General features: G+C 37.0%; 1 protein-coding gene across 1 annotated transcript; it reads left to right on the forward strand.

Annotated features, from left to right (window-relative positions):
- The first annotated feature begins 787 nt into the window (after positions 1-787).
- On the forward strand, positions 788-14,297 carry NAMPT (nicotinamide phosphoribosyltransferase). Its single transcript, XM_053463202.1, has 11 exons — positions 788-959; positions 8,033-8,189; positions 8,496-8,599; positions 9,183-9,311; positions 9,585-9,743; positions 10,762-10,898; positions 11,266-11,491; positions 11,713-11,832; positions 12,315-12,455; positions 13,657-13,791; positions 14,160-14,297. Exons 1-11 carry the CDS (start codon positions 906-908, stop codon positions 14,271-14,273), a joined length of 1,476 nt encoding a protein of 491 aa, XP_053319177.1. The 5' UTR covers positions 788-905; the 3' UTR covers positions 14,274-14,297.
- Positions 14,298-15,554: the final 1,257 nt, after the last annotated feature.

Genomic DNA, 15,554 nt, shown 5'->3' on the forward strand with positions numbered 1-15,554 from the left:
AGGGGGGGTGAATACTTTTGCAAGAGACGTTAGCCCCAACCACTACTCTCTTCACAATTCTTGCTGCCTTGGTGTCACCCTCAATTCTAACCTCTCATTCAGCCCATGTATCCAGCCCCCCCCCCACCCACTCAAAAAAAAAAACCCTGGAAAAGATGGTGTATTTTTTGAATGGAGCTAAAAATGATTGATTGAGTCTGAGCCTTGAATTTGGCTAATACCTTTCAATGACGGCTTGGCCCAGCAAGACAGGCCTGGGACCTGTTTTAGCCTTGGGTTTTGCACCTCCACACCTATCCCTAAACTGGAGTTTTAAAGCCTCAGCCGCATGGTAAAATGTACCACATGCTAAATCCTTTTAACCAATCATGAAGCGATCAAAGTCGCCAAATTAAAAATATCAAAATGATCCAGAATTTTAATTTCTTCCCAGAATGAGTACAGGCAGCTCGGTAACATAGTACTGATACCCTGCCGCAAATAATCACACACTTTCATTTTCTCAAAAAAAAGCTTCAAATTCATGTTTCATGGAAATCGAAAGTGACAGCAGGATGGATTCCGGGAGCACAGAGTCACCTGATGCAGGAGGCTCGGCTGGCCTGGGAGGTGACCATGATAAACCTGTCCCACTGCCCGAGTTTACGTCACTAATCCTGAGAATTAAAGGGAAGAAAAACGGTCAGAGTATGGCCCATTCACAAGCTCCTGGATAATGTCCCTCCCATAACGTCACACCCAGCGCCGTCTCTTGGTCTGGAATTGGCTTGCTGTTGGAGTGACGTCACACCGCCTGCCCGCCCCTAGTCTGGTACTGGAGAAACTAAAGAGGGACGGATCGTTGTGCGGCTCAGTATTGTTCACCGTGTGCCCGCGAATAGGCTTGACAAGTAACCGGTGCGGAGATGGAGTGCGGGGAAGCGGAGTTTAATATCTTGCTGGCGACCGATTCGTACAAGGTGAGGCCGCAGGAGATGGCTCGTCCTAGGACGGGATGGGATTTTAACATCACACACTAATTGAAACTGAATATCCGTGGGGACCGGGGCCTCTTGGCCTCCTTGTGAAGAGCGCACAGACCCATAAGGTGTGCTGGTACAGAGCCACTGGAAGCGCTCCAGGGATTGGGGCTGCAGGGGAGGTAGTTCTGCTGCGTGCCCTTTCGGAGGCAGGGTGACAGAGCCATGTGATGTGAAGGTCAGGGTAGCGACAGAAGAGGGGCCCCTAATGCCATGGAGCACGAATGTCAGTGTGATTGTGTGATGTAATAAATCATTTAATAACGCCTGTATTACGTTTTATTGTGCTGACAGAGGCTGTCTTACACAAACTCATAATGCACACTCAGTTACCCAGAGCATTAAAAAAAGGAAATAAAAGGACATCTATTTGCCTAATGTACTGGATCTTAAAGATAATTTATTACAATGTGAAGCTGTCTTCTATGCCTTATTAGCAATTTTGTGTATGTCGAAGAGTTCTATATTGTTGTTATTATTATTCTTGATTATAAATAGCACCATCATATTCCAAGGTGCTGTATGTACAATGTGGATATAGAACCAATGCTGTTTGTTAGTTGCATTATCGGGTTCATGTTTGAAAGAAAGATTTGGTACATAGAAATCTTGGCATTCGCCATAGAGGTTGATGGTGCAAATGCCTGAGAAACTTTGCTCAAGAACATGTTGCGTAATTGAAAGTGGAAGTATGATGAATAGATGCCCTATCTTGATGTCTGTAATCCCACCAAGGCATGGACTTCATAGGCTTTTAACAGACCCATTGCCAAGAGTATTGTTTTCTTAGAGCAACGCCGTAAGTTCTCATGTATAAGGAAGCTGGTGTGTTTTTTTTTTTTTTAATAATTCCATGAATGCTTCTCTATAGGTTTCATGGAATGTGTGGGAGGGTGATATATGAACATTCACTGTGCATTGCATTTGCATATACAATATTTTGTGGGGTGGCCATATCTGTATTGTGAATCTATGCATGTGTTCACCTGTACAGGAGAGTGTATATATGTGTGTGTGTGTAAAATATATGTGTGTATGTATGTACCGTATTTCCCCATGTATAAGACGCACCTTAATTTTGGGGGCCGAAATTTTAAAAAATATATATTTTATATCTATTGTACTGGCTGCCTGGGCATAATATGAGCGTGAACCGTAGATCTTCTGGTGCCTCTCGCAGACTTCCGCTGTTTCCCTCTGCGTTGCTCGAACAGGAACGGAGCGGAGTCCTGTGATGCTATGTGTATTCACGTGACTCCACTGGGTTCCTGTGTCGCCTCAACGACACTGCTGAGCAACACAGGTAAGCAGCAGGCCCCCTTTCCAGAAAAAAAAATCTACCACCGCTGTATTTAGACCCCAAATGTTTCTAAAAAAAGGTACGTCTTATATAAGGGGAAATACGGTATATGTGTATATGTATGTATGTGTGTTTACTGGACTAATACGGCTAATCTCATTTACGTTGTATGTTGCCCTACACAGAGCTGGTACTCAACCTTAAAATAGTTGTGCAAATACTCAGTTATGTTATAGCTTTTTGTTATTAAACAATTTAAGTTGGTTATGGGATTTAAGTTGTTCTTGAAAGCTGTTGGAAAAGGGATTGCTTATGTCTTACATGTATCTGTTCATTAAATGTAGCCAGTTTTCTTGTCCTTTGTGATTAAGTAATTTCAAGCATGTCTCATAAACTACAACAAGCTGTGGAATTCTGCAATGTGCTTTTGGTCTATGAAAGATAAAGATGTAGCAACTATTAAACATGTGGAAGTAATCAAACATCTAATATGAATGCAACTAGCATCAATCCTGACTGTTAGGCGAGGTTCATTCCAGCATACAATGAACCAATTGATTGTGTATAATGGTGTATGCATTACACATTCATTCAAATAGGTACATGTTATCTAGTCCCATTAAGGTCATTTACCTTTGGGGGGGGTTTCAATAAAAGGGAATTTGTAGGAGAAATGCAGTTTCATCACGCTGACTTCCATTTATATCATAAAGGACCATCCCCAGTGAGCGTCTGAAACAAAAATAGCTTTGGGTGGCCTTGTATAAAGCATATTTAAATCAATGAGATTTCTTGAAGGTCGTCTCTCTGACAGGAGGACTAGATGCAGTTTTCAGCACCAGACCAACCTTTCTTGCTAAGGATAACCGATTATAATGTATATTGAATTCAGGGCGTTGAAACAAAAACTATCCTGCCGCCTCCCGCTTTAGTAAATAAACCCATATGTGTAAACTTAAAGAACTTTTTCTTTTTTTTTTTTTTTTTAAAGCTTTATTGAACAGTTTATTGTCCCATACAGATCCACCAACAAATTATGCATGTTACGGATTTTGATATGTATTCTTTACCTGTAAGAAAAGACTTGCTTGCTAAAAACACTGCAGCTGATGTCCTTTCTGCTGTCCATGTTTCATGCCTGTTTTGGTAGCTTGAAATGGCCAATCAGGGAAGCTCTCCCATTGAAATGAATGGGAGCAATTTCTGCACCTGAGCACAGTGGGTATTTTTTATCCCCAAAGACTCGCACACAAGCCACTGTAGAGGGGGGCTGGCGTTATCCGTGCGTTCTGCTGTGGCGCAGGGAAAGCAAATGCGTTCCCTGCCTGGAGTGTCCCTATAACTCCAAATGCTTATCTGCATGCATACACACAATTTGGCAAACCTATAAACTAGAAGACAATGGTAAATACAGTAGAAAGCAAGAACCTGGTGCATACCCAGCGAATACCATTGAAAAACACCTATCTAAGGCGTATGTATTGGGATTCCGTCGCACAGTATGGCCATATATTGCTTAGCCCGCCACTACATCGAAATACCCCAAGTTCGGCAAGTCCTATCTAAAAATTGTTTATGGCTATATTGCTTACCGAGGAGCTAAATCAGTGGGAGTGTACTGCATGTTAACCGAAAAAACTCGAGCTATTTTAAGCCTTCTCTTGACATCATTAATGAGGCAACTGTGTGGCAGGAGGGGCTGCTCGACCCTAAAATTTGGTCAGAACTGGCAAATACACACAACACAAAAGATAAAGTGCATACAGTGGCTGAGCTGTCCCTAGGAACTTTAGTCTAAAGTTCCTAGGTCAGTTTTATTACAGAAAGATAAAATGAATACTACATAATGACAATTAGGAGTCCAAGATAGACTACTTTGCAAAAATATAGGATGAATGTCAGATCAGGTAACTGTATTTGTGTTTTAATGGATTTAATATGAGTTTTAGCACTTCTATCACTTTGCACAGAAAAAAAATTATTTTATTATTTATTTGCAGAGTCTGTTAGCAACTCACACACCGGAACAGAAGCTATTGCTTAATTTTTTTTTTTATTTTATTTTTTTTATCAGTCGCTGTTTTGTGAGAAATTATATAATGTAGCACACTGGTAATACATAGTTATTATATCCTTGTAGATACCTGGCTTTTAAGTTCTATGCCTTGAGCAGCACCAACTTGCAAATAATTCCCATTGCAATTTGTGGCTCTGATTTCAATGAGTCCGTGTTGTTGTTTTAAGGAATAATGTTGTGGTTGTAACCCATGCAATTGTTAAGCTTATATTTGATCTATTTGAATATATGAATTTTAGACCAAGTAGTTATTGCAGTGAAAAGATCTTCTAAATGTCCTCTTTTCAGTCTCCGGATGCATCTCTACAATAAGGCAGTCACTAAAGCCCATAAGTAATTGTGACAACTTTATAGCTTCCTGATGAATCAATGTGGAAATCTAAATCTTCTATAGCATTACATTTATTTATAGGGGAAATGGGCCCTGCTCTTGCAATCTTGCACTCTCTAGTCAATAATCAGTGGATCTTGTGAGTTCAGATGAAGATCAGTTGTCGGCTCTTGAATGCTTATGAACCCACAGGTGTTGAGCACATGATATAAGTGAATAGCCAAAAATCATAGATCTCCAGGAATATTTTGAGCGTACATTAAGAAATTTATTTTTTGGTTTTTAGCTTAATTGTGGTGATTTATATAAATTAATGCTTGGCACATTTCAAATGGAATAAGTATATCTCAATGCTGAGATTCGGTATTTTTAGTTCATGACTTGCACAGAACCACACCCTATACTGATTTACTATGGGATACTCAAGCATAATTCTGCAACATGGCGGCAGCAGAAAAGTGAGTGGATCTGTAGGCACACCGCCAAAATATGCTACAAAATGGTGTGTGTGTGTGTGTGTGTGAGTTATATATTAGACTGAGTTCCAGTAGTACAGCCCCACTTTTTTTGAATTTGAATTTTTTTAAGCTAAAGGGAACATCCTTTTTATTGGAAAGGAAAGTGAAAGTTTTGAAATCACGCGCAGGACACTCCTAAGTATAATCTGTGCGTATTGCATATATCGCTACTGATATTGCATGAGTCTTCTAAGGTGGAGGCACAGTACACAATACTAAGTAAACACTAGTGCTTTATCAGCACTCGGTGAAATCAGTTGGCTGGAGAAACACAATAAAGGGCAAGGCAAAAATATGCCTAGCTAGTCCTTTTTACATTGTTGAAGCAGCAGTAGTGTTATTGTAAATGACTGCCCTGTGCCTTATTTGTTAAAGGGACACTTCAGCCATCATATCGCCTTTAATGAATAGGATAGCTGCGTGCTCCTCTTTGCAAATGCATTGGGATGATTCCGGAGGAAAGGGTACTTTAATATTCATTCTTTTTCAGAGAGGTGTTGGGGACATTAAGCTTTCCCTTTAACTGTGTGTTGTTTTTGTTTTGTTTTGTTTTGCACTTGAGTTAAAATGAGTAGGCATATCTTATCTCACACTTTAGGAATTGTCAACAGTTGGGAATTTCTCTTGTAGGTAGAACCAATTTGGCTTTCCACAGTGCATAGCTAAATCAGTGGAATGTATTCAGTGCCAACTGAAGCAGGGCCGACATTGATATGTGAATGAAACAGGGTCAAAGACTATCCTAATAAAAGATAATACTAAGGACCAACTTTTTTTTTTTTTTAAGCTTATCGAATTATTTATTTATTTACAACAGGGCCAAGTTGTTCAGACTTGATGGGCCAAATAGTTCTTATCTGTCATTATTTATTTTTTTTACATTTATCTCAGTAATCAGCTGCCCTTCACACCCTTTTAATTCTGCTGACTAATGGCATGTAACTAACATTAAGTTTCTCATCAAAGGGACATGAAAACATCATGACAAATATTAAATGTGTAATATGCTGCAATTCAAACTTAAAATAGGCCTGCCCCAGTATATTTGTGAAATCCCAGACACCCTTTATAAAACTTTAAGCAAAGCGGAACAGACATTTAGGTAGTGAATGATGCTTTTCATAGTGTGTGTGTGTGTGTGTGTGTGTGTCCTAGTTTAAAAGGACACTGAGGGGTTATAAAGCTGCTGTTCTAAGTACTCTGCTTTTCCACGTACTTTAACACTTTTGTAACTAAGTACACATTTATAATAAAGTACAACTAATAAGTTATATTTTATAATATATATTATAATATTATAAATTAAATGTTTACTGGAATGTTAAAATGAAAACAGCCGGTATTGTTTTGTGGCAAGTTTCCGACACCCGTTAATGTCTCTTATTTAAGATATCAAGCGCACACAACATAAGCTGTGGTGGGGTAAAGGTAATGGGAAAATCCCCCCCACACACACACTTAAAATGAAGGGGCGTTTGCAGAGGCGTTATTAAACACTCATCCACAAGGCAAGCCAGAAGACCTGATCCATATAAAAAGCTGATATAGAGGCAACAAGGTGATCATTGGTTATTTACATATAACTACCTAGAATTCCTTGCATTGGTTGTAGAGTAACATGATTTCTGTGGGAAAACCTGGCTTGCCTGATGAATGTGAGTGTTTAATGATATCTTGGATATAACGGCTTTCAAAGGAACAATGAAGGGGGGAATTTACCATTACTGGTCTAGTGAAAACAAGTTATGGAGGCAGCTTTGTACCCATTTGAAATTTCAGTGCCACTGCATTCCCCTCGCCTTGCCTCTCTACTATCCTTCTCTGCTAATAGAAGTGTGTGTCCTCGGCGAAGGATGCACATGCAGGGCTTGTGTAAATACCCAGCATGTGACCTTTAGTGTTATTTATGTCTCAACCTGGTAGTGTGCACGAAGATTTCTCAATGGACAGTTCGAATAAGCACAAAAAAATCCATGTGTATGGTTGCATAAAATAACAATAAGATATGATATTGGTAAAATTGATAATAGAATTATTTAATCATATCAACAAACCAGCTCATTCTGCGACTGGCATAATTCATTGTAAAGTCATAACTTAATAAAAGATAACTTAAGCAAAATCAGTTTTTCACTGATTACCGAAAAAAGGCATAACTGCACCCTTTCCAGTAATTCAGTATCATTAGAGTCGTGAGCGTTGACTCTAAAACGGCCACAAGGCTTTTGGGGAAATTCTAGAAAAGACACATTTTATGTAGAATTTAAAGCTAGCCACACAGCTTTTGGAACGCCCTACACACAATTCTTATAGCCTTGGCGCCATTATTAATAATGTATTAATACTGTATGAGTTATATGATGTAAAAAAAAAAAGAAATCAAAGTTAGAGGCAAGTTTTTATTCAAAGTAGGCTTTTCACACACGCAATATTTCAACATGTATGTAATGTGTTCATTTATTTATGATTTACTCAAGGTATTTGATGGGATGTTTATTTTAATAAATCCTTACAATGAAGATTTACGCACTGTTGTGAAACCTAAGAAGCTATATTGTGGCAGACTGGCCATTTACAGCTTGTGGTCGTAATATAGTCCAGAACACATTTGGAGAAATCTGATTGTGATGTTTGATTGAATGTTCCTCTTGTGGTCAGATGCTAATGTGATACTGCAGCTAGAATATATATATATATATATATATATATATATATTTATATTTATTTAAATCACATGATCAATTATTTATAAATCTATATATTCTTTTTTGTTTTACCCTGATGAAGGTCACACATTACAAGCAATATCCACCAAACACAAGCAAAGTATATTCTTACTTTGAGTGTCGGGAAACGAAGACGGAAAATGCTAAATTACGAAAAGTGAAATATGAAGAGACGGTCTTCTATGGATTGCAGTATATTCTGAAGAAATATTTAAAAGGTATTTGGTTTTAATAATTTGTTTGAGTAAAATAAAATGCAATATAAATAAGGCCTTTTAACTATACACTTTTAAGGCATCCATAACTTCCACGTTCTGCATTTTCCATTTTCTGTATATCAAGTCTTTTCTTTGGCCCTCCACTTACTACTTGAATACCCTTTGATGTATAAATGTTTATACACCATATATGTTCATTGATCACTAAAGGGGAACCACCACAATCACAACTTTTAGCGTAACTATTTAGTTAAACAATTTTCGTTTGAGAATTTACTACTGCAGAAAACCAAACTATTTCAACAGGGAAGGTTGTAACCAAAGAGAAAATTCAAGAAGCCAAAGAGGTCTATCGAGAACACTTCCAAGACGATGTTTTTAATGAGAAGGGATGGAATTACATTCTTGAGGTAGGATGATCGTGGTGTTGTCACCATCAATCCATAGTCTATCTTTTTGTGACTGGCGTTGTATGCACCAGATACTTGTGGGAGACTTATTATTCATTAAAAAAATGGTGAGCTAGTCTTTATTCAACCTGTGATGTGGATTGGAGCAGTTAAGGTCATAAAAAAAAATTATATAGAATGGGAACATTGAAATTATAGATGGCACTCTAAGTATATTACAATAAGGCTTGTGGCAGAAATGACCTGCAGCAATACTGATTTGATAGATTAATTATGTATATTCAGTTGATGGGCTGTACATGCTCTTGAAATATATTCCAGCTAATTTTCAAGTCTACATTAGATGGCACAAAAAACTGGCCCTTTGTTTAAATGCTTGGGTGGCCTATAGCACTTATAAATTATACCATGCTGGCGTATAGATTCTGGCAAACTGAATGGGAAGAACATTCTTTATCTCTGGCATTTCACAAGAACATTAGATATATCCGATTGAGAATTTTGTTATTTTATAGTGAAAATGTCCTGGATGAAGAAACCAAGTAAATATAAGTACCACTTTAAATTTGTTTGTTTTTTACAGAAATATGATGGTCATCTACCAATTGAGGTGAAGGCTGTTCCTGAAGGAAGTGTTATTCCCAGAGGAAATGTACTATTTACAGTGGAGAATACAGATCCCGAATGCTACTGGCTCACAAACTGGATTGAGGTTTGTGGGTTTTTTTTGGTTACGGTGTCTGATTTGGTAAAAAAATAAAACATGTATTTTGTTTTAGTATGTTTGCAATCTGTGTATGCTAAGGACTATAAAGTAAATCTAAGGTAGTTCCACCATGATTCGTGTCATCACAGAATACAAATTGGGACCAGTCAACTTTTCTTCTGCAGTGTTATGAAAAATTAAACAGAACTCGCATGAATAGAAATACCATACGTGTGCTTTTATGTATTTTTTGTTTTGTTTTTTTTTTTTTTTATATAGACCATCTTGGTTCAAACATGGTATCCGATCACCGTGGCTACAAATTCAAGAGAACAGAAGAAAATTCTTGCAAAGTATTTACTGGAAACATCTGGTAGCTTGACAGGCTTGGAATATAAACTGCATGACTTTGGCTACAGAGGAGTCTCTTCACAGGAGGTATATAAAATTGTTGTCATTGGTTTTGTCTATATAAAGATTTTTTTACAAACGAATGAGGCATTGTGAATCGTAACTTAAAATCATAACTAACCCTTCCAGCTCTTCCTTTAAAGAATAAACCTGTTTCATGCCTCAATATATTTTAACACTTTCCATCAAGTCACTCTTGTCTCCTTAAAGTCCTTCCTATATATCTACGTAAAGCACCCTGTGAGATTATGTAACTTTTTATTGGGCCAACATATGAATATATCAACTTTTGACTAAAGATCCAGTTTTCTCTTGAGCTAATATGTCAACCTGTATTTTTCATAGTGGAAGGATGGTAGTTTAAACTATAGATATTATGCTATCTTATGTTGCAATACCTCATTATATATGATCACCCATTATCTAAATTGTTATGCTTGGGTAGCACCTAGAGTGAAACTGCTCATGCCCCTCTGAATCACATGTTGCACAGGGTTTAGGTGGATTATGGTCCCGCTGTGTGCCCAAATACTTCCAGTAATTGTAAATATGAATTTTCAGTCAACAAACAAAAATACAATACACAGAATTGCTTATATTGAGTAGGAAAATAATGAATTCATAATATCAATACAGCACCATCTAATTCAAGTATATGCACGTGTGTTTTTAAATGACTACACACATTTGCTAGCACAATCAATAAGTTCCTGTAGTGCACCATGAGTTCTAAATACAAGGTACTGGTATTATTTCCATTTGGAAACTCCTTACTACAGTGCTGCAAGTTTAGTCAGGCTGCTATTAAACGCAATGCCTTGGGCTGCTGTTCTTTGTATCCATACGAATACCTGTTGGAGTGAAGATATGGGACAGAAATCACCACCATAAAGTTATACGGATTATGCTTCCAACTTGTGAAATTTTATTGCCCGAGTCTTAAGCGTTTCTTGTTACATTCTGACGAGGGATGTAACTTTGAAAAATCATATAATAAGCAAATAATGGCAAAACATGTTATTATATGATATTGACTTATTTTCAGACTGCAGGCATTGGTGCTTCTGCTCACCTTGTGAATTTTAAAGGAACAGATACAGTGGCCGGTATTGGATTAATAAAACGATATTATGGAACAAAGGATCCAGTTCCAGGATTTTCGATACCTGCTGCTGAACATAGGTATGTTTACTGTTTCATTTTCACACCAGGAACCATTCAGCTGCTATTGCCATAGGCTATGCCAGTGGCGTTTTATTTAGTAAATGATAAATTTGCAGCTGATTTGAAACATTCCAACTACCCAACTTCATTATACATTATAAAGGATCTGCAGGAAGGACTTGGGTGGTGCTGTGTAATGTATAGTTAATACGGTGAGATAACTGTCGGGTATCGCTAAACGATACAGGCTTACTCTGTCATTCTGTAGGTTTGCCCTACACAGCTAAGTTGGAGAGTTTATATTGGGTTAAGTGAATGAATTATCTTTTTGTGGAGGGGAGGTAACTCAAAACTGACAGCTCCATGTTCCCGTGTTTCTTTTCAGTACAATAACGGCTTGGGGAAAAGACCGCGAGAAGGATGCATTTGAGCACATTGTTACCCAATTCTCCTCTGTGCCAGTTTCTGTTGTCAGTGATAGCTATGACATTTACAACGCATGTGAGAAAATCTGGGGAGAAGATTTAAGGAGTTTAATTGAATCAAGAAGTGCAGATGCACCTTTAATAATCCGGCCTGATTCTGGGGATCCCCTTGATACTGTATTAAAGGTAAAATTTTACTCTCTGGGTCCCATGTCTAGTGCTCTGTTTTTATTGCTTTCCCTTGATGCATGTGTTTCTTTAGGGATTTAAAGATAATCTCTTACATAAATCTCAAATTCCTTTGCTTAAGCTGTCTCAGTGAGTTATATAAATGTATACGTTTTTTTTAAAAACTTTCATTCTGAATAATGTGTTGCTTTAATTATGTATAATTTACTTATTTTCAGGTACTGGATATTTTAGGGAGGAAATTTCCCATACAGGAAAATTCAAAAGGCTATAAGGTTTTGCCACCTTACATACGTGTAATCCAGGGAGATGGTGTAGATATCAACACTCTGCAGGAGGTAATGTTCTTCACTTGCCAAGCAATATTTTTCACAGCCATTAATGTTCAATGCTCATTACTGGGAGGTGGAGGATAATAGGAACTTTAGTTTCATCAACAAACAAGATATGGACAGACAGGTTGAATGTCCTCAGTGTTGTCCCACCCTTGTCCCACAAGTTCTGTTACATGTGTATATATACTGTTGGACCATATTTATATTAAAGCAATTAATAAATTGTCCTAGGAAGCATCATTTGTGTTTTTCAAATGGGTTGTCAGTGGTTTTCAGATGCCAAGCTTTGTGGACTGACACTATTAAATTGAATATAACCGAATAAGATGGCATAAATCTTCTGCTTGTAGAACTTCTTCCTCAGCGTGCTTAGGCTATTGAAATGCCCCTGTGATAGGTGTCAGCTTTTTTTTTGTTTGTTTTTAAACTACCTAGTCTATATTGTTGATATTTTAGTCTTAATATGTGTGTGTGTGTCTTTCTAGATTGTTGAAGGAATGAAGAACCACAGGTGGAGTATTGAAAACATATCATTTGGGTCTGGTGGAGCTTTGCTACAGAAACTGACAAGAGATCTTCTGAACTGTTCATTTAAGTGCAGCTACGTTGTGACCAATGGCCTGGGGGTATGAGGACAACTATTTTATGCTTAATTACACAATTAGCTGATGCACCGAAATGAAAATTCTGGACCAAAACCAAAAATGACCCCCCCACACACACACCTTTAAATTTCATTTTTAAAAAACACACTTTTATTAAAAGTAGCACACCAAAATTGGACACACACATCAATAACAATATTAATATTGTTAACAGCAATTACACTCCTATCATGCCCAGGCATACCCAGATTCCAGTATGTACTGGCTGACTTAGGATAGGAGTGTGATTGCTAACAGCAATCACACTCTTTTCATGCCAAGCATGTACTGGTTGCCTGGACATGATAGGAGTGTGATTGCTGTTAACAATTTATATTGTTATTGAATTTTTCTGTCCAATTTTGGTGTGTTACTTATAATTTTGTGGTTAACACACCAAAATGGGACAAAAAAATAAACATCCTTTATTACACCTTTTTAATAGGTTTACTACTTTAAGTAAAAGGTCAGGTTTTATGTTGATTTGGTTTCTACATACACTATCACCACTGTTATTCTAATCTTTCTAAACCTAAGCGATTAACCCCTTAGCAACCAGTGATGTGAGCCATCATAAATGCCATAATGAGACATGCTGCCTCTCACAGGTTGGCAGCACCCAGTACAATGTAAGAGTTCCCAGAGGGTCTGTAGGTCAATGGAGGCCAGCATTCTAAACACTGTGATTGTTAAAATCCTTTTTTTATTTTACCAATCAAAAGAACCCATTGATGTCAACATGACATCACATAAAGGGAATCATCCAGTTCCAAGAAAATTTTAAAATAAAAAATGTTTATTTTATGAACTAGCCCTAAAATTGTCGCTGTATCTTCACAAAAATCCTGGCATGGAAAGTGTTTAAATACCAGCATTTGAAATGCCCTGGGGCTGGCTCCTTTTCAAATATATATGGTTTGACGGGGGTAACTTGAACTGACGGGTTTCAAAGATGTCCCAAACAAGACATGAGCGCAGAATGACCAGATTTGGGAAAAAACATTTTGTTTTTTGTTCAACTTTTGTAGATGAGTAGAAGGTTAGAAACAGTCTTGGTCATGAAGGGTACAAAATTTTTTTTTTTTTTAAAAACCAGCCTGGTCCTTAAGAGGTTAAACATTGTGTAATTGCAGTGTTTACATAATAAAGTTAAATATTTGATTTAAAATGTCTGTTTATTCAGGTAAATGTGTTTAAAGATCCAGTTGCTGATCCCAATAAAAGGTCGAAAAAAGGACGCTTGTCTTTGCACATTACATCCTCAAACAAATATGTGACACTTGAAGAAGGAAAGGGCGATTTAGAGGAATATGGACCAGTAAGTATGCACAAAATCTGTGATTTCTCTATGTTGGGGGGTGGCAAGGATGGTTTCAATAACCTAATCTATGAACAGCTCTGATGTGTAAATAATTGTATTTCAAGCGATAATTTTGCATAAAGTCACATGAGATAAACTTATTTGAGCCGTTGGAATGTAGATTTTAGTTGTGTTCATACATTGGACATTAAGAGATCTTTTTGAGGTAGACAGAGAGGAATGATAAGGGTTAAGTGCCAGACTGAAGGAGGAACTGGAGAAATTATTAAGCAGTCAAGCTTAGTAGAAAAGGGACATGAGGTTGGGACTGTTTCATTTAAGTGATTTCTCCCTCACAGAATTGATTTTTATTTCATATTTTGTAGGATCTCCTCCACACAGTCTTTAAGAATGGTAAAATTGTTGCATGTTACTCATTTGATGATGTGAGAAGCAACGCTGGCCTAAAGAACCGAGAGCTGGAAGAAGAAATTGAGTAATTCTTGCCATGTGTGTTGGTTTTTTTTTTTTAATTTCTCTGTATGTACATTCTGGAAGCACTGTATGTGGATTTTAATTTTTTTTTTTTTTTTTTTTTTTTTTTTTTTAACCATAATACGTTGATTTCTGAACCAGTTGAATATTTGCCTATGCTTTTACCGTAAATCACAATACCATTGTGGATTCTTGTCTCTGGGCTTATTGGAGATGCCACATTTTGTCAGCTTTCTACTGATGTCTCAGTATGTAGCCCTTTTTGTCCGTAAGTGCTCTATTTTATACTCCGGCACATTGTAAATCATATTTAATGTTTTAATAACTGGCTCTTCAATGTGACTTGTGTACATTTTGTTTCACAAGCTCCCAGATGCAAATTAAACCCTTTAAGAACCAGTTAATCATGTCTGTCAATTCACTGTTGAATAAGTCCAGGAGGAAGTATAAATAGACCAATATGGGACAATAAATTCCTGCACATCGTACATTTTCTTTTTAAAAAAAAGAATAAATAGCAAACCAATTACTTAAAACCATAATATGAATGCAACATCATAGTAAATATCTATATATTCACGTTTCTGTTTCAATATTCATATGTATTTTATACCTTATGTTGTACCGCCTGCTATCAAAGGTTGTCCACAAAAGACAAATATTTTCATGGTTATAAAATACAATTCAAGTACTGTATATTATACCTATTGTGTCACAAGGTGGTCCTTTAAATACTCACACATATGAGAGAATAACCATTGTATAATCACATGATCATTTAAATGCAATCAAAACATTGTATCCTTGATAGTGTGAAATACTCTGTTGTGTGAGACTGAGATATATTTTATATACACCATCATATTACACAGCTCTGTACAGTGGATTAATAGGATATAACAACAAGTAATGTATACCATAAGGCCCTACTCAAACGAACCTACAATCTAGAAGTGTCAGCCTGTGACATTGCTCTGTATCCCTGTTGCATGCAAACTGTGGAATTTATACATAAACTAGCACTGGAAAGCTGGAGTGATATATTTGTAGATGAAACTTTGATACCTAAATATCAGTATATAAATGAGTAATTGTCTCTCCAGCTTCTTGGTAAATCTGTCCCATGCTGCATCAACTGAAGTGTCACTTAGAACATAGTTAAGCAGTGTATTTCCTGTTTTTTGGCTTCTTGTTCCTGCTTGGTGTACTGTAATTCAATAAAATGTATGTACAATGTAAACCTTTTATAAGATACACATTTTGTTTTAGCTTTTTAAATGTTTTTA

This window comes from Spea bombifrons, chromosome 4 (assembly GCF_027358695.1).
Source record: "Spea bombifrons isolate aSpeBom1 chromosome 4, aSpeBom1.2.pri, whole genome shotgun sequence".
Taxonomy (NCBI): domain Eukaryota; kingdom Metazoa; phylum Chordata; class Amphibia; order Anura; family Pelobatidae; genus Spea; species Spea bombifrons.

Coding starts and splice junctions, on each gene's coding strand:
- NAMPT (XM_053463202.1), top strand. CDS start 906: ATGGAGTGCGGGGAAGCGGAGTTTAATATCTTGCTGGCGACCGATTCG. Junction 960..8,032: donor TGGCGACCGATTCGTACAAG/GTGAGGCCGCAG, acceptor ACCCTGATGAAG/GTCACACATTACAAGCAATA. Junction 12,456..13,656: donor TTGTGACCAATGGCCTGGGG/GTATGAGGACAA, acceptor CTGTTTATTCAG/GTAAATGTGTTTAAAGATCC.